At 36.5% G+C, this 27564-nt stretch overlaps 2 protein-coding genes and 1 non-coding gene across 4 annotated transcripts; 2 read left to right on the top strand and 1 right to left on the bottom strand.

Moving 5' to 3' along the window:
* Positions 1-13625: 13625 nt before the first annotated feature.
* LOC145010655 (uncharacterized) lies at positions 13626-13940 on the bottom strand. Its single transcript, XM_078969170.1, has one exon. The coding sequence runs from the start codon at positions 13938-13940 to the stop codon at positions 13626-13628; it is 315 nt and encodes a 104-aa protein (XP_078825296.1).
* Positions 13941-15276: 1336 nt separating this feature from the next.
* Positions 15277-15383, top strand: LOC145013604 (small nucleolar RNA R71). The gene has a single exon (XR_013665153.1). It is a non-coding gene; the product is annotated as a small nucleolar RNA R71 (small nucleolar RNA).
* Positions 15384-22247: 6864 nt separating this feature from the next.
* Positions 22248-26544, top strand: LOC145012442 (ATP-dependent caseinolytic (Clp) protease/crotonase family protein). Of its 2 annotated transcripts, none has more exons than XM_078971247.1 (16): positions 22248-22425; positions 22654-22724; positions 22839-22922; positions 23018-23086; positions 23217-23280; positions 23378-23451; positions 23562-23645; positions 23735-23819; positions 23910-23995; positions 24866-24987; positions 25077-25137; positions 25219-25317; positions 25408-25509; positions 25909-25950; positions 26134-26240; positions 26358-26544. In XM_078971247.1, exons 2-16 carry the CDS (start codon positions 22701-22703, stop codon positions 26392-26394), a joined length of 1140 nt encoding a protein of 379 aa, XP_078827373.1. In that variant the 5' UTR covers positions 22248-22425; positions 22654-22700; the 3' UTR covers positions 26395-26544. The 2 variants fall into 2 exon arrangements, with proteins under 2 accessions (XP_078827373.1, XP_078827374.1); XM_078971248.1 differs by having other exon boundaries at positions 22274-22425; positions 22662-22724.
* The last annotated feature ends 1020 nt before the right edge of the window (positions 26545-27564 follow it).

Raw genomic sequence — 27564 nt, 5'->3', positions numbered from 1 at the left:
TCTAGTGTTATTTCTCCATTTGAGGCTTGATATGGGTTGCATGCACGTAAAGATTGCACCTTTACGTGACTTTTGAGTGTTTAAGGGTTAGATCTATGATTTGGTTAAGCAGATCTGACCTCAGGAGGATGTTTGAGCAAGTCCGTGGAGGAAACTCGCCGAGTCCATATATGAACTCGACGAGTCGGACTAGGTTGCCCCGGGGTCTGACTTCAGTGGTGACCCGGTGAGTTGGGGGTGACTCAGTGAGTTGAGTGAGGCTTAGAAAGGGAAGAGTTTGTGGGGATGATGGGACTCGCCGAGTCATCGTATGCACTCGGCGAGTCTGGTCAAAATAGACAGTTGACTTTTAGGGTTTGTCAACAAGTGGGCCTTTGGGCCTGTAGAGGGGTAGAATGGTCTTTTACCCTTCTAGGGATTTTTATGAGAGAATATCCAAGTTGGTGGAGAGATATTTATTTAGTGTAATTTATTATTGTGACTAGGCGGAGGCTAGGCCAGTATTTCTGAGTTCGAGATTTTACCGAGATTCCCAAGGTGAGTCTTCTCACTATACTTTACCTAGGGTGATAATCAGAGCTATGTGACAGTGTATCTTGTATGCTATTTATGTGTTGTGATTTCTATGTGATATGTGATATGCATGATTCATAGTTTATAGAGTTAGGACCAGTGGGTCCACGAAGTTATGGGACCAAGAGGGTCCCACAGAGATATTCGACCAGAGGGTCATCAGAGTTACAGCCTTGAGTGGCTGATATGTGTCTATGTGGTATTTTGGGGAACTCACTAAGCATTTATGCTTACAGTGTTTTGTGTATGAAGAATCAATTAGGCAGAAAGATAAAAGTTTCTCCAATCTGAAAAGAAGGAAGAGTACTTAAGTATCGTGTTTTATGATTAACTTAGTGATTATGAAACCGTGTCACAATTGATCCTCTAAGGACACCTTAGTGCACTAGTATGTCTAAGAAGAGGAATCGGAAATTTTTGGGATGGCTAAATCAAAAGGTGAATCATACTTCGTTCCAAAATTGAGTCTTAGAGTTGAACTCCAAGATTGTGACTTGAGTGACACATCTTAAGAAGGTTTATAACACACTCATCACATATGGAGTAGAAAATGTCTTCTTATTCCTGCACATTTGAAATTGGTAAGTTGTGATGTCTTGGATAAGACAAAGATCAACTGAACCAAGTGTGCGTAAGAATCTGCACTAACTCTTAAATATTCTTTTGTCAAGGAATGTTTCTTGACAAAAGAATATTATATGTCAAGAGGTCAGTGGGAGTCTTAATGGTCTTGAATAGCTTCAAGAACTAATCAAGAATAAAACTATTGTTTTACACTAGCACACGAATTGAGGTTTGTAACCTTTCATGTTGACACATTCTTAATTCTGTTCCATTCCAGTAAAATTGACTATGTATGTGAGTTCTAAGAGTTCTCAATTGATTACATAAAGCAAATCACCTTGATTGGTGAAAGTTCATTGATTTGTATGGGTGAGCTGCTTGACTACTAGAAAGACATGGTAGGCCCTTGTGTTGTCAGGTGGCAAGAAATAAAGATTGAACAAGTTCATTCCATATGTAACACCGTAAATTTCAAAACAATTTTTCATTTAAAAATAATCGTTTAATTCTTAAAAACACTCTTCTTAAAATCCCAATCGTAATCGAATTACAAAACATAACTCCATTTTCACTTGCATAATAAACCAGGATCCTCAAAACCTGACTCTTTCCCTGGTGTGTACAATCGAGCCGATGTCGTCCCGTGATCCTGAGAGAAACCTGAAACACATAACACAAAACACTATAAGCACGAAGCTTAGTTAGTTCCCCAAAATACCACACATAACATATATTAGCCACTCAAGGCTATAACTCTATGGGTCTGTGGACCCTACTTTGTGAACCTTCCGGTTCTAACTCTGGGAACCTTCCGGTTCTGACTCTGTAAACATGCACAACATAAATCACATAGAAATAATGCAGTACAACACATAACATACATAGCATACAAATACTCTGTCATATAACTCTGGTTGCCTACTCAAGGTAAAGTATAGTGAGAAGACTCACCTGGCAATCAGAAAGCAATTATATGCACATGCGAACCTTGGACTCGCCACCGCCTAACACATAAGGCAAATATCTCTAATTAATAGTCAAAGTCCCAACTCTAATTGATCAACGATTACTCTTTCCCTCTCTAGTCAGGTAATGGGTAAAAGACCATTTTACCCCTCCCTGACCTCTATTACCTTTGTTGACCAAAACTCCCAAAGTCAACATAAGACAACTCAAGTCAACGGTCAACACTGATCAGACTCGGCGAGTACACAAGAGTGACTCGGCGAGTCCATGCGGGTTCTCTAAACCGTTTTTAAACCTCTTAGATACGACGAGTTCCCTCTCCACTCGTCGAGTTACTCGACAACGAATCGCGAGGCAACCCCGACTCGACTCATCGAGTCTGCCTATGGACTCGACGAGTTGCTCCCATGACAACCCTCATTTGACCTTCTGAGTTCAGATCTGCTTCACCAAACCATAGATCTGACTCCCTCACAGCCAATAACCAAGAAAAGGTCGAACCTTGGGCACTCATGCAAGGTTCTACAAGCTCATTTGGGTGAAACCCTTCATTACATAACAACCCTGGCTCAAAACTCCAAATAGAATGAATAAAGCATGATGGAAGGGACTCTCTAGACCTCTTTGGGTCCAGATCTATGGCTTCACACTCAATGGGACACTATACTCCACAAATCAAGCCATAAAAGAAGCTAGAAAACCCTAAAATCACCAATCTTACGCAAAACAGAAAAGGGAGAACGATTTGATACCTCTATGGTGAAGATGCAAGCTCATAAGCTCTAAATCGACCCCCCCCCCTTGACATCCCTTTGCTGGAAATGACTACTCCATTGCACAACCACCTCAAGAATGCTCCAAAATAGCTCTTCTTCACTCTCTCAGCTCTCTGGTTCGATAGGAGTCTCTCAAAGGTGTAGGTTCCCGCCACTGAAGACCATAAGGGCCTTAAATAGGTCCCAAATCCGGACAATTATGGTTTTCCTTGACAGCGTTGACTCAGCGAGTCCAAATACCCGACTCGTCGAGTCCCTTTATTAAATTGGTCCCCAAAACGCGATCCTACTCCACGAGTTGAGGCATCAACTCGCCGAGTCTCCTTATTCCCCAATATAAAATACTCAAATTCCCATACCTGGATATCCAGATGTTACACCATATGAGTTTGAATTTGTCACAAACCTTGTATTATGATTATGGTTATGACCAAGGTTCTAAATGGCGTGAGGCGTGGCGTGGCGGCAAGGTCAAGCCTCAAGCTTAACGAGCCATGGCGTTTTTCAAGGTGTGATGTAAGGCGGCGATTTTGTATTAATTTCAAATTATATTACCACATAAATATAAATTTATATTAATATATAACTACTTTTTATAAGTGTTAGATCAATAACTAGTAACAAAAATTTAACGAAAACCACAATACATGTATCTCCGATTAGAAAAGACATAACAAAGAGCAAAAAAATGTGTCTCTAACGAAAAAACACGCACCATAACGTGCCACGGCACGCCATATCACGCCTTGCCATGCGCCACGCCTAACAACAACGTTATGAGGCTTTTCGTAATGGCAGAGCCACGCCTCACGCCATGGCGCGCGACATGGTGCGCCTTTTAGAACACTGGTTATGACAAATTCACATGGATAGGAACATATACCATAAAATCTAAGTGACAAGGTTTCTCTCATTTTCATGAAAATGATTGACGTCATCCCTCTTCATGGTTTGAATTGTGAGAAATGTCAAAAGCGTATGAACATTTGGGACTTATTGTTATAAGTTCTAGAATTGTTTAGACATATATGAGCTATCTAAGGAAAGATGTATGAGTTTGAGAAGCTTAGATAAAGACTTATTGAAGCATCTCATATTAGAAATACGAACTTTGGTTAAGGAAGTCAATAGGTATTGATTTCTAGAAGTCCAGCTGATTTCTGAATACATGTCAAAGCTAGTAGGAGCATAAGTGTTATGCTGGTAAAGATATAATTATCATGTTAGTGGGACCATGATTATTATGTGAAGTGTTGCAAGTTAGCAATATTAATTATAGAAAACAAAAGTTTCAATTTGCAAAGTTGCAGAGGTTGAAAAATTATTTTGCTATAATTAAGGGAGAGGAACTTATACTTTATTTCAAATCTAAAAGATTAGATTGAGAATTTTTTTTAAACAGATTTAGTCAAAGGACATATATGAATGTTATGTTGAAAAGGTTCAACATAAGGAAATTCTATATATAGCAATATTGTAGCAGGAGACTGGTAAAGTATCATGTCTTTATGCAAGACATTATGTATCATATCCCATACGCTCCAGGTATAGGATCGAGTGCATATGTTGTAATATTCAACCGTTCTAAGGTTTGCTAAGGATTGGTAGCTTGTGAGCGATCTAAGGTTTGCTAAGGATTGGTAGCTTGTGAGTAGTTGGAAGTAAAGTAATGAATGGACCATATTAACATTATTATGAATAGATAGGATTTTATTTAGAATGTATTGTCATATGAAAAATATGGAAATGTTTCAATAATGGGAGTTGGATATTAAGAATCTATGTAGATTATAAACTTTTATGCAAGAGGGATGTTCAAAGGAATGTACTTTGAATATGAGACTTCATATTTGTGGAGTTGTCTTGTAACAATCTCCAATATAGCACTTTGTAATATCATTGTAAAAGTCTTTGTGTGTTTGGTGCTATGTCATCACAAAAGGATCATTGAATAAAATGTTAGAATCTAACATATTCTAATAGTGGCAAGAATTTAGTATTCTTACACTTGTGATAAGGATTGGGAATCGCAAAATGAGTATCAATGGAAGTGTGTTCAATTGATCTATTTTACAAAGTAAGGACTATAGGTAGACATAGTGTGCATTCTTAGAGCATGGGATGACTACTGTTCCAATTTAAGTATTGTGACAACTACCAATTCAGGTCATTCTTGGACTCGTGCATCTTTATAATAACCATTCATGCACAACATGCCATGACCTAGTAGTATAAATTAGGTCAAAAATCTTGCATAAACTAGGATCCAACTAAGGTCTAGGACTAATATACTTGATACTTACAATTCTAGTAAGTTGCTTAGCTACAATAGGAAATGCCAATACTATAATTAGAATAAAGCTTCAAGCTTTGTTATAACTGAAATAGGGTATGAAACTCTAAAAATAAATTAAAACATTCTAATTATACTTCAACATGTTGTTGAATATCAAACAATATTCCAAAAACCCTAAAGAGTCAAAAATCCAAAATTATAAATTATAAAGCTTAAAAACTTTATAAAATTTGGCTATAAACTTCCTAATATCAAATTTTATTAATCAAATTATGTATTATACCAATGAACTAGAAATATAAATTACAAGTATTAATCATAAATTATTTGTTGAAAACAAGATTTTTAAATAAATCAAATTGCTTAATAAACATTTTATAAAAATGAATGTTTTTATATAAAATATAGGAGGGAAGTTTATAAAATTTAAAATTTAGGAGAGAGGAGGCCAAAATTCATGCAAAAACCGGCCATCACCTCTCCCCATGCCCTCTCTCTTCCCCAAAACACAATCATTAAGCTTAAACCCTTACTCCACCTCTTCCCTCTTCACTCTCTCACTTCACTCTCTTCACACACTTCACTCTCTTCTTCCCTCTCTCTAAACTCACGAAAATCCTCTCATTTCTCTGCAAAATTTCGAGATTGTGAAGCCCTTGAAGTGTTCTTACTTCTCTCAAGGTCAAAACCAAGGTAAACAACAACATCTTCTTCCATAGTTTCATGGTTAAACCTCTTTTTCTTCTTAGTCTTCTCTACTTTTCGGATTCTATGCCTTTCCATGGCTAGAAATCTTTATTCTCCCCTTGTGGTTTGTAGATTCTCACCATAACACAATGCATGTGTTAGAGATGGTGAAAATCCGGGATCAAACCCATGCAAGGAGTGGAAAAGATGCACATATGATCATGTGACATCAAAACCTAATATTTCATGTTCTTCTCCATTTCTTTTGTGTTCATGCATGAACAAAAGCATTTAAACCATTTCTAGTACATCTTGGATGCTCATTCATTCCATGCATGTGTTAGAAATCGGGCCTTACCAAAGACATGCATGATGTTCTTGTTGAAATACCCTAATAATGCACACAAGCAAACATGCAATCTGCCAGATTACTTTGTTCGACTTTAAACAGTAATACCTCAGTCATTTCTTAACCAAATCATGATATTCTTTTTGTATTGGTTAGTTCCACGAGTTAACTTTCAAACCCAACTGGTCTCACTGTAAAATATTAAATATCCGATTTTTAGCAGATTTTACAAAAAGGTTGCGCATACAGCTCTTTTTCTGTGATCACTATTTTTATCTTGCTTAAACAATGACCTTAAACCCAACCATAAATTTGAGGAAAAATACCTTAGAAACTTAACATATCTAGTGAATTATGGTTGAAATTTCGTGGCTTAAAACCTCACTGAATGGGCTACACAAATTCATGAACTTCAGCTGCATTTACACTTCATGCATTATTGCATGCAACTTTTCTTAAATTGTTTGGAATCATTACCCTCATTTCTCTTCTGAATACGTTTTTTTACATTTTTCCTTTTGAAAGCCCTTGCATGCATGAGATAATCTGGAAAATTTCAAGAGCTTTTGTTATTTCTTTGATTTATTAGAATTATTGCTAAAACCAAGGGCATAAATCATATAAAATACGTCCAGAGGTCAATAAATCCTAAATAAATTTATGGATGATCCTTATGGGGAATAATGACCCCTCACCAAATTTAAGCAATTTTTGTTACTGTTTCATATGATTTCTAATTTTCTTTTATTTAGGACATGATAAATTACAAAACCACTTTATAGGATGTGAAAATTGTATCTAACAATTTTCGCATACCTTATCTGTGATGGGTGACTCCAGAAAATAATTTCAAGATTTTCCATCATGTTTTACTATTTTTCCCAATTTTTGGTAATTATAATGGTCTAAAAATGGAGAAATAGTTCTGATTATCCAAAATTCATGAAAATTTACCAGGATATAATATTATAGAGTAGGAGGTTACATAAAATTTTTGAATATTTTTCTCTACTGTAAACTATTTTTCTCTTATTTTCTAAAGTTAATTGCACTAAAATACACTTAAATATACATAAATACCCAAAACCAGTTTATACATTATGAAAACCACTTTTGATATTTTTCCCAGGATATTTATACTGTAAATGATGTTACAAAAATTTATGGTGATTTATTTTAACTGTTTAATATTATTTCTTTAATTAATGACTATTTAAAGGAATAAAGCAAGGAAAAATAGAAATACCCACTGAAAAATATCTTTTATATTTTTCCCAGCCTATTTATGTATAATAACAATTAAATAAAAAGTTTGGGTAATTTTGGAAACTGTTTTCTATTTATTTCAATTTTTATTGAAATAAATGCTCAAAAATCATAAAATATAATTAAACAGCTTGGAAATCCATTTTTATAATTTTCCCAGCTTAGTATTGTGTAATAACAGTTAAATAAAAAGTTTGAGAATTTTTATCCCTCGAATGCTATTTTCGTGAATTTATGTTGTAATAAGGACTTAAAAATTTGGAAAGTTTATATTCCAAGGTTGTAATTAATCGTCCGATATATAGAATTTCATTACTTCAGAAAAAGTGTAACTAATTGATATAAAATCCAATACTAAAACATAAATTGGCATTTCCCTATATGTAGAGTTTAGTATATTAGCATTAGATATCGACATGGAAACTCACTAGTGCGTGTGTTTGATGTCGTAGGATCCCGGTAGTAAGACGTTGGTGCATCCCGAAGTACCGCTTGTGTCTACACAAAACATCGTGAGTATTCATGCACTCCCCTATTTTCGGTTTTTATGTTTTGGGGTGGAAAAGCATGTCCAGAAAAACTACTGTTTGCATGTTGTATTTAAATTGAATTGTATCAAACATGATTGCTATTGTATTGCTATGTTTCTTTATGTATGTCTATGCAACACGGAACATGAGAACTTATCGTACTAAGGCCCTTCCCTTATCTCTAACCATTAACTCTTTGAGCCAATGGTCGTTATGGATAGCGCTATTAGGAATTGACAACTCCTCACTCGCCCGAATCGCTGGAGTGCATGATACCATATTCATCTATGGAACGATAAGCATAGATCTCGATAGGGCTTCAGTCATAGGTTTGGTTGAGACTCATTGTTTGCTCATACACATACAAACTCGTTTCTCGTTATAGCAATAAACTTGTATTCATTAATAGCAATCAACTTGTTTATCATTGAAGCAATGTACTTGTATTTACGAAAAGCCTTATTTTACGCTCGATTTTTATAAACTTGTGATACTCACCAACTATTTTCATAGTTGACGCTCGTTTTACATGCTTTTTCAGGAAGTAATTAGTAAGTGGGTGTAAAGATTCATCATCATAGAGCATGCTGCATCGTGTTGAAGCTATTATGAAGCTATATTTTGAACAATGTTATTTTGAAAAACTTGTATTTTGTTTCTTTTGAAGCTATGGGTTGTAAACTTTTAAATACTGCTATGGTGATGTATCTTTATCTTTTGCATTGAAATCGTTATCGCTGTCATACCTTGCGTTTCCGCTTTAGCGGGGTGTGACAGAAGTGGTATCAGATTTTAAAGTTATAGAGAACATCGATTTTTCTTTAAGAAAACACAACCTATAACTAAAACTTACAAAGATAGCCATGGCATATCACCATGGCTTTGGATGTAATTTGTTGAAAAGATAGCCATGGCATATCACCATGGCTTCCCCCACGCGAAGATTGGCCCCTTCTTGCCATGCTACCTGTATACACATATCAATAACACAGCAACAAACAACACCCAGCAATTAAAACAAAAATATATTGATCTGACTGCGACCTACTCGCCGAGTACACGACCCTACTCGGCGAGTAGTATGAACTCCATGACAGATCGGGATCGGATCTGTGTAATCTGTGCAAAAGTCCAAATTTTTCATAGGGTTTTGTTGTAATTACTTATCTAACCATAGATCTTGAAGAAAATACTCCTAACATCATCTAATTCGTGACTAAATCAAAACCCTAGAGTTTGAGGAAAACTCCCCAAATCCGAAATTACTTCAAATCTAGGCAAATCTGTGATAAAAATTCAACCTTTCATGAAATTAAAGGGTAAAGATGTTACCTTTTTGCTTGAATGAAGAGAATTAAGTAAAGAATTGGAGAGATCTTGAAAACTATTTGAAAGACGGCTGAGAGAGAAGTACACGGCGAGTAATGGGATGAAATGGTGAAAAAAAACGTTTTTTACAGATTATATTTCACTTGTTTTGAACTGGCTACTCGCCGAGTAGAATGGGTCTACTCGCCGAGTAGACGCGCTTTTGATTGACTTTTGACTTAATCGGGCATTTACTCGCCGAGTACACGACTCTACTCGGCGAGTATATGTCACAGATTGAAAAAAATTTGTATTTAAAAAAATTAATGTATTAATCCATGTTTTTAGCCCATCTACCCCACACTCTAAGCATGGCTTGTCCTCAAGCAGTTATAGGCATAAAATAGATGAAGAAGAATGAAAAAAAATGTGAAAATAAAGAAAAGGAAAGAAAATGCAAACTTGAGACTCGGGTTGCCTCCCGAGAAGCGCTTCTTTTTATGGAGTCATTAGCTGGACTCCTCCCCTTCTACGTAGTTGCAATCCCGCCTAGCAGCAACTCTTCCAATCCTTCATTCCGGGGGACTCCTTCTTTATATTTTTATACTCTATGACCATTGACTTTGAATGGCGTGCCGTCTCTTGATAACAACTCTATAGCCCCATGTGGAAACATCGTCTTGACCTGAAAAGGACCATCCCACCTTGATTTGAGTTTGCCCGAGAAAAGTTTTAATCGGGAATTGAAAAGCAATACTTTTTGGCCTTCATGGATGTCTTTATTCTTGATCCTTTTATCATGCCATTTCTTGGTCTTTTCTTTATAAAGCCAAGAACTAGAATATGCATCATTCCTTAGCTCTTCAAGGGCATTCATTTGCATCAACCGGTTGCTCTTTAGTTCTTCCATGTCGAAGTTGCACCTCTTTAAAGCCCAATACGCCTTATGCTCGATCTCGACTGGTAAATGGCATTGCTTTCCATAAACTAACCTATATGGTGTAGTACCAATAGGTGTTTTGAAAGCTGTACGAAATGCCCATGACGCTTCATCCAGTTTATCCGACCATTCCTTGCGGTTGCTTCCCACCAATTTCTCTAAAATTCGCTTCAAGGCTCGATTGGTCACTTCGGTTTGTCCACTAGTTTGTGGATGGTATGATGTAGAGAACTTATGGGTAACCCCATATTTCTTGAGCACCTTTTCCAATTTATCATTGGCAAAATGTGTGCCTCGGTCACTAATTAAAGCCTTCGGAACACCAAAGCGTGAGAATAGCTTCTTCAAGAATCGCACCACTACCCGTCCGTCATTTGTTGGTAACGCTTGTGCCTCCGCCCATTTTGATACATAATCGACCGCTACTAGTATGTACTTGTTTCCTTTGGATGTGGGAAAAGGTCCCATGAAGTCAATACCCCACACGTCAAACACCTCGCACACTTGGATACTATGTTGTGGCATTTCATTTCAAGATGAAATGTTTCCCACTCTTTGACAAGCATCACATTCTTTGACAAATTGGGCTGCATCTTTAAAGATTGTAGGCCAATAAAACCCAATGTCAAAGATCTTCTTCGCAGTGTAGTGTGCTCCATGATGTCCTCCCGTGGGCCCGCTATGGCAATGTTCTAATATTCTTCGGCTTTCCTTCCTGAACACACATCTTCGTATGATACCATCTGCACAGCTTCGGAAGAGGTATGGGTCGTCCCAAAAGTAATATTTGATTTCCGCAAAGAATTTCTTCTTTTGTTGGCTGCTATAATCCTTCGGGATGTAATTTGTAGCTAAATAGTTAGCAATGTCTGCGAACCATGGCTCTTCTCCCACTGACACCATAATGTATTCGTCCGGAAAGTCATCTCCATCTTTGTCTTCTTGCAATTGCGGGTTCTCTAGCCTGGACAAGTGATCAGCCGCTACATTCTCCATTCCCTTTTTGTCTCGTATTTCTATGTTGAATTCTTGAAGAAGCAGCACCCATCGTATCAGTATTGGCTTAGCATCCTGTTTGGAAAACAAATACTTGATAGCCGAGTGGTCAGTAAAAACAGTAGTTTTAGATAAAACCAAGTAAGGGCGAAATTTTTCAAAAGCATACACTACAGCTAACAATTCTTTTTCAGTGGTGGTGTAATTCTCTTGAACTGGGTTTAAAGTCTTGCTAGCATAATATATGGGTTGAAAGTGCTTATCAACCCTTTGACCAAGGACCGCTCCTAATGCATAGTCACTAGCATCACACATGATCTCAAAGGGTAAGTTCCAATTTGGTGCAATAATGATCGGGGCATTAGTTAATTTTTCCTTTAAAAATTCAAATGCCTCTAAACACTCTTTAGTAAAATTAAATGGTGCATCTTTGAGTAATAATTATGTTAGAGGTTTAGTTATTTTGGAAAAATCCTTTATAAAACGCCGGTAAAAACCTGCGTGTCCTAAAAAACTCCTAATGCCCTTCACATTAGTTGGTGGGGGTAATTTGGCAATGGTGTCAATCTTTGCCCGATCCACCTCAATTCCCTTTTTGGAAACTTTGTATCCCAAAACTATACCCTCCTTGACCATGAAGTGACATTTTTCCCAATTAAGGACCAAGTCGGTTTTCTCACACCTAGCAAGCATTGAGTCAAGATTTGTGAGACAGTCATGGAAAGAGGATCCGAAAACGGAAAAGTCATCCATAAAGACTTCCATGAATTTTTCCACCATATCGTGGAATATTGCGGTCATACACCTTTGAAATGTCGTAGGTGCATTGCATAGCCCAAAAGGCATGCGTCTATAGGCGAAAGTCCCACTTGGGCATGTGAATGTGGTCTTTTCTTGGTCCATTGGGTCTATGGGTATTTGAAAATAACCTGAAAACCCATCTAGAAAGCAATAATAGCTATGGCCCGATAGTCTCTCTAACATTTGATCTATAAAAGGTAGGGGAAAATGGTCTTTACGAGTGGCATCATTTAGCTTTCGATAATCGATGCACACTCTCCAATCGGTTACCGTTCGTGTCGGGATTAGCTCGTTCTTTTCGTTGGTTATGACCATCATTCCTCCTTTCTTGGGCACCAATTGGACCGGACTCACCCACGAGCTATCAGAAATGGAGTAAATGATTCCTGCATCTAAAGTGCTGTTTGTTTTTTGAAAAAAACCTCTTCAAACCTCTTATTGTTGCGCGGCGCAGCACACGCGCAGCACTTTTCATATCGCAGCTGTTTGTTTTTTAGAAGTCTTCTGAATCAAAAACCTCTGCGCAAGCTCAGTTTGACGCAACACTTGTACTGCCTCTTCTAACATCTTCCAACATCTTCTTCTTTTTTTATTGCTGAAATTTTGATTATATGTTATTAAAATTTTATTTCACATTTTTTTTTCGTTTATTCTTATTGAATTTATTTTTCATTTTTTTGTATTCAATAATGATAATTTATTGATGAAATATCATTATTTTTTACTAAAATATCTTTATTTTTTGTTGAAATATTATTTTTTTTACTGAAATATCATTAATTTTTACCGAAATGTTATACATTATTAAATTTTACATATTAAAAAGTTATTTTCGATTTATAAAATTAGTTTATTTTAATTTTTTAATATCTGCAGCAGTATGCAGATGTTAAAAACAACAAACACGCTTCTTATTATAGTCTGTAGCCGTTTGGTCCACCTCTTCTATTGCAGAGGGTCACAGAGGTGGTCCGCAGACTTCATGAATTTTTGCTTCAGAAAATCAAACAGCACCTAAGAGTTTGACCACCTCCTTCTTGACTACTTCTTGCATGTTCGGGTTCAACCTTCTTTGGTGTTGCACCACCGACTTTGCTCCTTCTTCTAGATTGATTTTGTGAGAGCAATAGGATGGGCTTATTCCTTTGATGTCGGTGATGCTCCATGCTATGGCTCATTTCCGTTTCTTCAACACATGCACTAGTTCCTCCTTTTCCGATTTGGACAGATCCGAGGCTATGATTACTGGCTTTTGATTGCCTTCTTTCAGAAAAGCATACTCCAGATGTTCGGGTAACGTTTTAAGCTCTGTTTGTTGGTTCTTAGTGACGGACTCGCCGAGTGCAGGTATGGTACTCGGCGAGTTTGTGGCTGCATTCACGAATTCTGTCTTCTCTTCAGATATACTCGGTGAGTAGATCGGCCCTACTCGGCGAGTAGGGCAGTCAGATTGCTTCATTATTTCTTCATACTCCGCTTCTTCCAACAGTCTTTCAATTTCTAATAAATCCTTTTCTGGATCAAATGCTTCATCTAAAGCGGCAAACCTGCTGGAATTTTCAGGTATGTCTTCCTACAATAGTTCGTCAAGCATGTCGATTGAGAACGCCGTGTCGTCACTGCTCCTAGAGTACTTCATAGCTTGGTCTACCCCGAATGTTACTGAATCGTCCCCGGCCCGCAAGGTGAGCTTGGAGTCTCTCATGTCTACTATAGCGCTGGCTGTGTTGAGGAAAGGCCTTCCAAGGATAATTGGTACTTGTGGATCCGCCTCCATGTCTAGAATGATGAAATCAGCAGGAAAGACAAATTTATCCACTTTCACTAGCAAATCTTCGCATATGCGTCTTGGGAAGGTGACTGTCTTGTTTGCCAAATGAATTGCCATGTGAATTGGCCTTGGCTCAGGGAGGTCTAGCTTCTTAGAGAATGAGTATGGCATAAGATTCACACTTGCTCCAGAATCAGCTAAGGCATGAATTGCAGCCAAGTTGCCAAATTGGCAAGGTAAAGTTAAGCTCCCCGGATCACCCTTCTTCTTTGGTAGCTTATTTAGCATTGCAACGGAGCAGTTCTCATTAAGCACTACCTTCTGCACTTCTTCCATCTTTCTTCTATTAGTGAGGAGTTCCTTAAGGAACTTTGCATACTTGGGCATTTGCATGACGGCTTCAATGAATGGTATGTTGATTTGAAGAGTCTTAATGTGGTCTAGAAACTTCTGATATTCCTCTTCCTGCTTCTCTTTCTTGGCTCGGGCTGGGTATGGCATTGGGGGCTGGTAAGGCTTTTCAGGAGATTGTTCACGTGTTTTTGATGGGGTACTCGCCGAGTCCATCGGCCCTACTCGGCGAGTAGGACTCTCAGATTGTAACTTTTAGTTTTCTGCTTGTTCTTCCACTCCTACCTTCTGTGAGTCCTTGGTTACTTCAATTCGAGTGGGGGCCAGGGGAGTGATGATCTTCCCACTTCTTGTTGTGACAATGTTTATGTGCGCGCCTCGTGGGTTGTTTTCGGTTTTGCTAGGAAGTTCACCCGATGACCTTTGGTTAAGTTATTGAGCAAGTTGCCCAAGCTGCATTTCTATATTGTGGATGGATGCTTACTGGTTCCTGAGCATGGTTCTTGTTTCTTGGATAGCATCATCATGATCACTATGCCTTTTTTCGGAAGCAGCTACAAATTTAGTAAGCATATCTTCCAAGCTTGGCTTCCTTTCTTGCACCGGCTCCTCCTTTTAGTAGAATCCTCTCCCTTTTTGTCTATACTTCTCCTCCTTGGCTTTCTTGTACTCTTCGTAAGGAAGCCACTCTTTCTTTTGTTTGCGCCAATCTTCATCATATCGGTCTCCGCTCGAGTAACACGCTTGCGCCTTCTTGTTGCCATTCTCATCCAAATCGCAGTCTCTAGTGAGGTGAGGCCCATTGCAGTTTTCACAACCCACCCGAATAGCATGGATCATTTGATCCATTTTATCCATTCTCCTATCCATGGTTTTTAGCATAGCCATGACTGCGGATAAGTCTTCAGTAGCAGCATAAGCGGCTCCCCTAGTGACATCATGTCTAGGGTTATGGTATTCTCTAAAGTGTTTAGAGAATTCTTCAATCAATTCTTTAATCACCGGGGGCGGCTTCTTTGTAAGTGGGCCTTGATAGTCTAGCAACTGTCGGGTTGTGACATTGACTCCATCATAGAAGATGGAGACTTCTTGCTGGCTGTTTAGATCATGGTGTGGGTAGTTTCTTAGCAGGCTCTTGTACCTCTCCCATGCTTCATATAGCGACTCTCCAGCTTGTTGTTCAAAGTTTGCAATGGCCTTCTTCAGCTTGGCTATCTTGGAAGGTTGTCAAAAGTGATCAATGAATTCTTCCTTCATCTTGGCCCAAGTAGTGACTGATCCGGGGGGAAGTGACTTGAGCCAGTCTTTAGTAGCACCCTTGAAGGTTACCGGAAGCATACGAAGTAGTTGAGTTTCGCGGGTTACATTTGGAATATTGAAGTAATCAGCTACATCGTTGACTTCATCCAAATGCTTGTAGGCATCTTCATGATCTTTCCCATAAAAAGGTATTTCTTTGAGTGAAGCTAGGATATGACCCTTTAGCTCGAAGGTAGCAGTCGCAGGAATTGCGGGTTGCACAAGTCCCGGGCCATTGTCGTCGCGCATCCTCTTCTTCCATTCTCCCATGGGGATTTCATCAATGTTAGCCATTGTGAACGATAACTCTTCCTCCGACTCGGTTTCTTGCTCGTACGTTGCCTCCTCTTCTTCCTCGGTCTCGTACCCGATATCTTCTTAAATTTGTTCCTAAAGAGGCGCTAGATGCTCCTGATTTACTGCTCTTCTTTTTCCCAAAAACGGTCTTCAAGTTGGACAAAGGTGACTTCTTTGGTGTACTTGAACTCTCCACGTCCTTTCCTTTGTTCCTTTTCAATGCGGATTCGGGATCTTCAAACGGGGGTACCAGTGGTGTGTTTGATCCTCTGGTCATGAAAGTCCTGAAATAAACAGAATAAAAGCGTAAAAAGAACAAAAAAAATGTACTAAAAAAATTTAAAATTTACTGCTAAATAAACTGCTACTCGCCGAGTAGGTGCGATTGCACTCGGCGAGTATCAGTGGTATTTTGAAAAAAATCGAAATTTAATACTATACTAAAACAGATGCTAAAACCTAATCACTAATTACTAAATTGCAATAAATGAACTCTATGCAAGTAAACTCACACAAAGGATCGAAAAAATTAGGAATTAGATTAATTATTTAGAATCATTCCCCGGCAACGGCGCCAAAAACTTGATGTGTGTAAAATGCACTTGTTTTATCCCTACTTTTAATTAATAAATTGAACACACAAAGGCAGTGAACCTGTCTTTTAGTGGTATAGATTAGTAAGTAAGGTGTCGAACTCAGGGAATGGAAAATCAAACTAATAACTAATTTTAACTAAAACAACTAATAAAAGTAAAGGGTTTTCTCTAGTTTTGCAAGACTAGAAACTTAGGCACACTAAATTAACTAATTAACTAAAGCAACAACTATTCACCAAATTTGATAAAGATGTTTCTATTTAGGTTCAACCAATTCACTCCTATGGTTATTTATATTTATGGTAGATTAATTGCTATTGGTTACCAATTATAATAGTTAGGTTCATGTTCATTACTCCTAACCCTTAGACAATTAACTAATTTAAGCGGTGATCAAGTGTTTAAACTAATTAATTCCCTAGATTAATGATTTGGATTAAATAAGATTTGTAATGGTCAATTAAGTTATTAATTCAATTAACCTCTTGTTTGATGGTTTCTCAAACAAGCTCACACATTAATCTTCCTATTGTCTTATTAATCTTAGTTTCATAATCATTACTTCTAAGCATATGGTTTAGTGTTCACATAGACATACGAGGTTAACAATTAAGAGATGTTCATGCAACCTAATTGTCTTCCAATTAACAGAAAATAGTAGTGATTAATACATAAGGTTCTTTAACAAACTTAATTTAATATATCACCAATAGACAATCAAGCAAAAACTAATAATTAAACCATAGGAGTTCCTTGGTATTCCCCAAACAGAAACAAAAACGAATTTAGTTCATAATTGCAGTAGAAACAAACATAAAAACAAGGTTTATTAAAGCAAACATATTCAATTCCTAAATCTAAGTGGTAGAATTAACCTAATTGCTTGAATTCTTCAAAAGATTGAAGCTTAGGGTTCCTTAGCGTCTTCTAGGGCTCTTAGTCGCAGCTTAACCTTCAAAAATCGCCAGGAATGTTGTCCCATTAGATAAGGATTCGTCTTTTATAGATATCCCAAAACAGCGTGTACTCGGCGAGTAGCAGAACCAACTCGCCGAGTAGGTGCATAGTTATCCGTCTTGGATCAGGAATCATAGCTATCTTTTGGAACATCCTCGTGTACTCGCCGAGTAGAGTCGTCTACTCGCCGAGTAGATGGTCTTTTTTCACTCTTTGATCTTCAATTGCTTCCCCTTTCTCCCTTTTACTTCCAAGCATATCTTCTGGACTCTTTGATCTTCAATTGCTTCCCCTTGCTCCCTTTTACTTCCCTTTTCTAAGCGCTTGGCAAAGCCTAGACTAAATTGATGTGTTCAACTGAAGTCTATTGTCATTCGTCTTAAATAGGAAATTGGGAAACAACTATTGGACAAAGATTGATTATAATCCATGTCTCATGTCCATATGATATCTTGTAGAATGGAGGAATATTTGATCCCTTATCTAAGGACACGTCATTGACTAGGTTAGAGTTCGACAATGGCTTTTGGTAGCTAAAATTTGCTAGTCAATTTTTGAAGTTATACTTGCAACTATAGTTATTAAACTTATCCAAGTGGAAGACTGTTGGATTAGGTATCTAAACCCATAACTATAATTAGTATGTACTTGAATTGATAGTAGCAATGTCCTTTTGGGTTGCCTTCAAACCTGGCAATTGAATAGGATAATTGTTGGAGAGAGAATAATGATTTATTAATTTATTACTTGGTTAGTAAATTAATTTGAAATCAAAATAAATGATTGATTAATGTATTATGGATATAATATATTAATTAGAAATCATATTGTTTAATTAATATTTAATCAAAAATTAATTTGGAATTAATTTTAGGATTAAAGGAATTAATTGAAATCGTGGGGACTAAAGGTGACAATGTTCATAAGTTGAGCATAGAGCATTCTAAAACCTCCCTTAGAGGTGGGGAACGAAATCTAGAGTGTCCTAGGGTTTCCTTGGGCTCTAAGGGTGCCTTAGAAGCCTTAGGGAGGAAGTTAAGGGATTAGGGTTATCTAAGATACACCTGCCTTATCCTAAACCTTCCTTATCACCTATATAAAGCCCTATAGGGTTGGATTTTGTCCCATGCACTCCAAGAAAGGCTTAGAGCCGAATTTTCACTTTCATTTTTTCTCTCTCTCTCTCTCTCTCTCTCTCTCTCTCTCTCCATAGTAATCCTTGGTTGCTAGGTTTGATTGTGAGTCATTAGAGGCGCGGCGCTTGCTACCAAAGTTCAAGATGTAGCATCTGGTTCCTGGTACGTGAGTTATGAATGAGTATCTTATATTTTTGGTCGTGGACTCGGCGAGTTGGAGGCCCGACTCGCCGAGTAGAGACGTGACTTGGGGCGCGGTTAAGATGGCGACTCGACGAGTCCATATTATGGACTCAGCGAGTCCGCGCTGTCTGATGAAACCCTAATTTCCAAGGGTTTGCACCCTATTTAAACGACCATTTGCGCTCCAACTCCGCCCCATTCACCCTCAGAAGCTCTCCGTACGTTCTAGCTCTTGTTCTTGTGAGTTTGAGGCATTTTAGTGTGTGTTCTTGAAGATTTTGAGAAGGAAGTGGAGTAGATCAAGAGGAAGGGAAGGAAGCCAAACATCTTAGTGTTCTCTTAGTGATTTCTTTGAGGTAAAACTCGTTTTCCCCTGTCTCTATGCTTGTTACTCCATTAAAGTCTTTCTTGAGCCCTTCCCCAAGCTTGTATGTGCATTATAATTCGTAATAAGCTGATTGGCCTCTAGATCTAGGCATGGTTGAGCTCCAGGAGCTCAGATCTATTGCCTTTATGGACCCATGTTGCATGAAGACCTTAGATCTACTCTTTTGGTGCATTTTGAACCCTAAAACCCTCTTGGATGAATATTTACACGTAAAGTTGGAAACTTTACGTGTTATTCATGCTCTAGGAACCTAGATCTATGAATGGCATGGACTGGATTCGAGCAAAATCACGTATATAACTCTTGCATGAAGCAGACTCGGCGAGTCTAGTCGCGAGTCTCCGAGTTGTCCCCTTTTTCGTTGTGCCGAGTTGTGTAGTGAGTCCAGGGTGGACTCGGTGAGTTGGAAGCCAAAACTCACCCATAAGGGAACTCGGCGAGTCGATGCCCAGACTCGGCGAGTTCAAGGAAATCTCCTTAGATCAAGATCAGACTCGACGAGTTGTTCATACAACTCGGCGATTCGTAGCATAAGTGTTCATCGGATGAAGATGAACTCACCGAGTTGTTCGTACAACTCGGCGAGTAGGATGAAGGACTTGAACATCAGTTTGGAAGGAGAACTCGTCGAGTCAACGCCTAACTCAACGAGTAGAAATGGAATCCAGGTCAGTCGATTGGACAGGGACTCGGTGAGTTGGCGAGCCAACTTGGGGAGTCGGGTCAACTGAAAGTTGACTCTGACTTTGACTTAGGGCATGATCAGGGGTAAAATGGTCATTTTACCCAAAGGACAGTTAGCAGTGTTTGATTGAGTATGTTGTGGAAATTACAGCCGGAGGATTTCCAGAGCAGTAGCAGCAACAACAGTAGACAGTCAGTTCCCAATCAGATCAGCAGCTACTCCGAGGTGAGTTGCCTTCCAGTAGCGGTGGGTCTAAGGCCACAATGTCGGCCCACCAGTAGGAGATGTATGATAGATGATTGTCTTGGTGATATCATCTAGGTTTGCTACTATCTGATATGTTATATGCTAGCATGATATGTTGTATGTGATAGTAGTAGAGTTCGGTTGTTAGGACCGAAGGGTAGTCAGACACACCAGATATGTCTGATATTATGTTTGTGTTATGTTATATGTGATAGTAGTAGTAGGGGGTGAAATAGTCCCCGAGGTTCGATTGTTAGGACCGAAGGGTAGTCAGCACCCCAGAATAGCTCGAGATGGGTAGGTCGGCGCCCCAGAATGGCTTGACACGGGTAGGACGGCACCCCAGAATGGCCGCACGGGTAGTCGGCACCCCAGAATGGCCGTACCGGGTAGTCAGGCACCCCAGAATAGCCTGGCAGTATGTATGTTATGTATTTGTATGGTATGTGGTACGATGGGGGAACTCACTAAGCTTTGTGCTTACAGTTTACAGTTTTGGTTTCAGGTACCTCTTCATCAAAGGGGAAGGAGCTGGCGCGGTAGCGGCACATCATGCACACATACTAGTTTTCGCATCTATTATATTTCTCTGGGATTTATACTCTGATATTTCGAGTGGTTGTATGATTTGGCTTTTAGACATGGTTTACGTTGTGATGTGGTTTGATCAAACAATGTTTTTAATTATTAACGTTTTCTAAAGTAATGTTTTAAAAACGAAATTTTTGGACGTGAAAATTGGGTCGTTACACAAGATCTTCAAGGATTTGATTGTTATTACAATATAACAATAAAGGTATGTATCCTAACCCTAATTATATGTTAATTTCGAAAATTACATGTGTATCCTAGGGTTTCTAGCCTTTTCAATGCTTGTATGTCTAATAGTGAAAACATAGATCCTTAAATTAGGGTTGCATGCGCACATATGATTGTTTGCTATGTATAAAACCCATCATTCACAACTCTCCAAAACGACTCATTGGCAAAAGCTTTTCCGACCTTCGCCTTGTAAATCTTTTGAACTTTAGCCATGACATTCACCTTAGTTGCACCGCTTTGGGGGGTTCTGACTGCGTTCATGTTGATGTCGTTGAATTCCATAGCGGATCGGTTGGTGGCCCTCCACTTCGAGTAAAGTGAATCGGGGTTGTGGTACTTATTTTTCATGCGGTGACAAAAGTTATGCCAAACTTTTTCTTTGAAAGTTATTGAGTGTTGTTCGTGCCGTGGATCGGGTCCTCCGGCACATCTAGCTATGATGGAGCTAGTACCCTCTCTTCATCATCCGTCCACCCTGTACACCGAGCCCTCCCTTTTCCATTTTTTTGTGCTTGTGGTTCGACTTCGAGCTCTTGGTACAATTCTTGAATGAGATCTTCAACATAGCCTTTATCAAAAGAATCGGTTGACTCGTCGAGTAGGCGACGTGGTTGGGATTGAAAGTACGGTTGAAGTTGAGAAAAGAATTGAGTCTCTTGAACTGTTTCAAACGGATCAAGATCCACATTCATACGAGGTGTTGGTTAAGATTGGTTATGATAAAATCCTATTTGTTGAGAAGAGAATGGATTAAGTGGAAACATTTGCGGAGCCATCGTAGGAAAGTAGTAGTTAACGGGAGAATGAATTAATTGATCAAATGATTGTCGATAACATGGTAGTGATGGAAGGTTTGAGGATGAAAGGTTTGACTATTGAGTGTTTCGAGGTGAAATGTTTAGTGATGGAAGGTTTGAAGCTTTTTTTTTGTTGGTTCTTGGGATTTTCTTTGTTTGTGATGAAGATATTTTTCTTTGATAAATTTAGAGAGTCTCTAAGAGAGATATGATATTTTATATGTATAAATTGTTGAGAGTGTAATTTAATTTATAGTAGTTGAATATATTTTTATATTAAAAAACATTTTTTTAATGAAAATTGCTAAATAAATTGTTGAAATTAAATTCAACAATAAATTGAGTCAAGAAGGAAGCAATCCGGTTAGACACAATTCGTCCAAGGTCTTTCCCTCTTTTATCGTCAAACTGTTGGCGCCTTCCAAATAACAAACCCTAACAAGAGCTAGGAGGCAGTGTTCTAGCATTATTGGCAAACGAGTCCCATAACAAACCACAACTCCGCTTAACGTAACATTTCCGTTTGACTTTTTGAAAAGTCGAGCTATAAGACCAAAAAATCAACCATGTGGTAGGGATAACTAATTTACAAATAAGCTTACCTACCACCTTCCACCACCAAAAGTTCCAAATCATTTACCAAACCCAAATCAACGCATTAATTTCTTTATCGTCTTCGGATTCCAAATTATTAAATAAAATTTTAATATATATTCACCAAAAACCAAGAAATAAAATAACAAACGCATTAATTTCTTCTATTCTTACTTCTTAGTCCAACATTCATTAATTCGAACCTCCCAAATCTTGTGATTTCACCAACACCCTGCTTTCTGGTTCACCAAGTAAGTTCAAGATTCAATCTTTTGCTCATGACTACTTATACACCATTAATTTTCTGATTCAAATTTCTATAATCTTTATCAAGATTTACAACTGGGTTTATGAATTTTTCGCTCAAATCCGCATTTCATTTTTCCAAACTTCTTGATTTTTGATTTGATCTGATGCTATGTTCTAACTAAACTAACATGATCTTAACTTCTTTGATAACATGCTAATGAAATTGACAGATCTACAGGTTGTTCGTAGCTTGGATTAGGTTTTTGTAGTCGATAAAATGGCAAGTAATCCAGATGAAGAGGTAATCAGGAATCCGATCTGTATGCATTTATGAGAATTAGGGTTCTAAATTTAGGGGTTTTCAATTTCACTTGTATGTGTGATTAAATGAAGTTTAACTCCCTGTTTTTTTTAGGTCGTTCTTACTGAAAACAAAGGGAATGTGAGATTGATCACCTTGAATCAACCAAAAAAATTAAATGTCATTTCACCAAAAGTGGTAAACTCGACTCCCTTTTTAAATAATTAAAAATTAATTCTTTTCTTTTTTAATGATTCAAAATTAATTCCTTGGTTTATTTTTGTGATTACTAGGTTTATTTATTGGCAGAAAACTTGGAGAAATGGGAAAAAGATGACGATGTAAAGCTAGTGATAATTAAGGTATTTTGTTGCGTTTAACTTCAATCCTCATATTCTAATTCATTTATTTTTTATTATCGTTATGGCATTTCTTTTCTTATAAAATTGATTTTTTTATTTAAAAATTAATTTTTATTTCATGTTCATTTAGGGTGCAGGTCGTGCATTCTCAGCAGGTGGTGATTTAAAAGTGTTCTATACTGGCAAAACAACAAGTAATTTCAATTTTCATTATTCTCAATTAACATTTTATTTAAATCTTTTTTTTTTTAATGTTACAACTTACAAGTTTTTATTTATTTAATTTCACAGAGGATTATTGCCTTGAAGTGGTATATAGATTTTATTGGCTTTGCTACCACATCCATACCTACAAGAAACCACAGGTTATTTTTCAATTAAGCCCTTATACTTTTAAAAACTACCAAATTATATCCAATGAAGTTATACTTTAAAAGATTTATTCTTGAATTTTTTTATTTTTTTCTTTTGTCAGGTCGCTCTTGTTCATGGAATTTCTATGGGTGGAGGAGCATCACTTATGGTTCCAATGAAGTTTTCAGTTGTCACTGAAAAAACCGTATGTTTTATCATTTCATTTAACAATTTTTACAATATTAATTCTTGATTCTTTGAATCGAATTGTATTTTGATCTTAAATTTAAACAGGTTTTTGCGATGCCTGAAGCTAGTATTGGGTTTCATACTGATTGTGGCTTTTCCTATATTCTCTCACATCTTCCTGGACATTTGGGTATGTATTATGAAGTTTTAAACAAAAGTTTTATAAAAAAAAAAATGTTACAAAAAAAAAGATGTCACGTTTTTTGTTGTCTTGTTTTAGGTGAATATATGGCGTTAACAGGGACACGATTAAGTGGCAAGGAACTTGTGACAGCTGGATTAGCGACACATTTTGTTCCTTTAGATGTAAGTATTTGAAAGAGTAAATTACATGAATGGTCCCTATGGTTTGGGTTAATTTGCATATTTGGTCCCTAGCTTATTTTTTTAACTCGCAAGGTTCCTATAGTTTGTTTTTGTTGCGCGTTTGGTGTCTGCCTTACCTAAAAAGACTATTTTACTTTTGATTTTTTAATTTATTTAAAATAGAGTAAATTACTGAAATCGTCCCTGTGGTTTAGTTAAAATTGCATGTTTGGTCCCTAACTTCTTTTTTGTACTCGGATTGTCATTGTGGTTTAATTTTATTGCGTTTTCCATCCATGTGGTTTGATTTTGTTGCATTTTCCGTCCCTTACATACATAAAGTTAGGGATCAAACATGCAACTTTTACCAAACTATAGGGACGAAAAACGCAACAAAAGCAAACCACAGGGACGATCCGAGTGCAAAAAAAAAGTTAGGGACCAAATGTGCAATTTTGACCAAACCACAGGGACGATTTCAGTAATTTACTCATTTACATAAACACAACTTCAACTTCATTTCCACCTCACCTCATTTTATTTTATCTACCCTATTTTATTTAAATAAATTAAAAAATCAAGGACAAAATAGTCTTTTTAAGTAAGACAAGGACCAAACGCGTAACAAAAACAAACTATAGAGACCTTCTGAATTAGAAAAATAAGTTAGGGACCAAACATATAAATTACCTCAAACCATAGGGACCATTCGGGTAATTTACTCTATTTGAAAATGAAACAAATTGTTTTAAAAATTCTTGGGTTTTATATATTGTAAAGATGAATTGTGTATTATTGGTAAAAAGATGTAAGGGAATTTTTTATTTTATGCTAATTACAAAAACTTACAATGTCTGTTTTGTTGTTTAGAAATTGTCGATGTTAGAAAGCAATTTGGTGAACTTGAATTCGGGTGATGAGAATGCTGTGAAAACTGCCATTGAAGAGTTCTCTATAAGTGTCGATATTAGTGAAGAAAGTGTTTTAAACAAGTAATAATTGATTAATTGTAATCAACTTTTAAAATTTCCATTTTTGGAAGTTTTAAGAATAAAAACTAATATTCGTTAGTTGAATGCAGACAATCGATAATCAATGAGTGTTTTTCAAAGGACTCGGTGGAAGAGATTCTAGAATCATTTGTAAGTTTGTTTCATCTTTTTGTAGATAAAAAAATAAATTACTAATAAAACATTAAATATTTACTTTCTAAAAATTGATAGGAAGCAGAGGCTACAAAGGAAGGAAACGAATGGATTACACCTGTGCTTAAAGGCTTAAAACAATCGTCTCCTATTGGTTTAAAGATAAATCTGCGATCGGTATTTTTTTATTATTTTTTATTATTTTAAAAATAGAAATATACTTTTAAGAAAGATTGTTATAATGTTTTATTTATTTATACATGATAGATTCGTGAAGGGAGGAAGCAAACACTATTGGAATGCTTGAAGAAAGAATTTAGACTCACAATCAATATACTCAGAGCCACTATTTCAGGCGACATTTATGAGGTATTAAAAAATATACTTTTTCTTATTAAATTTTGAATAAATTACATGAATGCTCCCTATGATTTGGGGTAATTTATACGTTTGATCTCTAACTTATTTTTTAATTTGGAAGGTGGTTTGGGCTAATTTTTGTGTGTGAGGTGGGTAAGGTAATGTGAGTGGTAGGGTTGGGGTGTGTTTATTAAAATAAATTAAAAAAATCAAAGTCAAAATTGTATTTTTAAGTAAGATAGGAACCAATCGCGTAACAAAAACAAACATTAAAGACCTTCTGAGTTAAAAAAAAATAAATTAGTGCCCAAACGTGCAAATTACCCTAAACCATAAGGACTATTTGTGTAATTTACTCTTAAATTTTTGAGACAAATTGAAATAATGATTTTTTTTTGGTAAAAATAGGGTATCCGAGCTCTTACGATTGACAAAGACAATTCTCCAAAGGTAAATCTTTTTGGCTTAACCCATTAAGTCATTATGTGTAAAGATAAACTAAAAAAGAAAAGTCTTAATCCAGCTACGTATTTTTTTTTTTTTTTTTTCTTTTAAAAAACGAATTATTAAAGAAAGTAAGGCGTTGGAGGGTTTGTCTATTAATTAAGTTGTAACCTTTTTTACAAATTTTAGTGGGACCCACCAACTCTTAAGGAAGTGGATAGCGAGAAACTGGATCTTCTGTTTAAGGCATTTGGAGAAGGTTTGGAGCTCAATGTTCCTGAAAACGAAGAACAAAGGTTAGTTTCTATATGCATTCTTGTTAATTTGTAACTTAAAAAAAACTTTTCTATATTGTTTTGATATTGAAGAATGAAGATGATGAAATTTTTTAATGTGAATTATTTATTCTACAGGTGGAGTGGCAAGTATGAGGATTCTCTTTATGCATGATGATAAGATAAGTCCCTTTTTGGGGTTGTTAGATTCGTATATTTAGAAATAAAGAACGCAAATAAAATGATTTATGGGAATATTTAGTGGTTGTAATGTTTAAGAAAAGTACAAACTACAATTATCAATAAAGAAGGATTGTTTTTCAAACTGCTTGAAATGGAGATGCCTGTGATAAGTTATGTTAATTTTAAGGCAGTTGCAAGGTTAAAAAGATTTTTTTTTTTTTTCAGTTTTATTGGTTAATAAAAAAATAAAAAGATTTTCAGATTAAATATGCATATTAAAACGTATTAACAAGGCACAAGGCACGACCTATGATTGGTCCAAAATTTTAGGTAGAATTGTTGTTATAAAATGGTAGGAGAGTCTCAAATCTGAAAATGGTTATAAAATTTTGCATTAAGAACTTGTAAAAATACAATGCTATACATTGGTACAACTTTTTGAATTATAATGGCTTAATAAGAAAAGGAAATGAATACACAATGTTGCAACTGGAAAAATGCAAATAAAGCACTCAAAATTTCTTGAAAATGTACCCTTTCAAAAAAATTGTTGTCACTTTGCATTTGAGATTTCACGAACAATTTGACAAATTGCAAGAGTGTGTCATTAAATAAGCTAAAATTATGAACAATTTAATAAAACTAACAGACGATTCTACAACAAATATTGGAACGTATTGCTAAAATACCCATTTGATCAGTTGTTGTAGAAACTATCACCATATAAACCTGTAAAAGATACTAGAAAAAGATAACTTTAAATATTGATTATAGTTCAAAAGGTAAAATGGGAGTTGATCAAACTTCAAGATTCAGGAAAAATCTAATTTTGAAGATCGGTTATTGTTTAAAACACAAAGTGGCTAAAAATATTCAAAACCATAAGATACCCACATAAAATACATCATATTCGAGTTGAAATAGGAACAAAAATCATGAAAAAATTATGCTATTTATAATGGTAGATCTTATAATTAGAGTTAAAAAAAATATATGATCATACCCATTAAAGATTGATGATGACGCTTTGGTAGGAATGATAATATTAGGGTTGTTCACTATTTGGATAAAACCGAATTGTCCAATTAGACAATTTGGATTGAACTATTTGGTTCGGATATTCGGATTTTTGGATTGGTTTTCAACAAAACCGAATTATTAT

The sequence above is a fragment of the Lactuca saligna genome, chromosome 8 (assembly GCF_052625555.1).
Source record: "Lactuca saligna cultivar CGN05327 chromosome 8, ASM5262555v1, whole genome shotgun sequence".
Classification (NCBI taxonomy): domain Eukaryota; kingdom Viridiplantae; phylum Streptophyta; class Magnoliopsida; order Asterales; family Asteraceae; genus Lactuca; species Lactuca saligna.
This window is presented reverse-complemented; position numbering and strand designations above follow the sequence as displayed.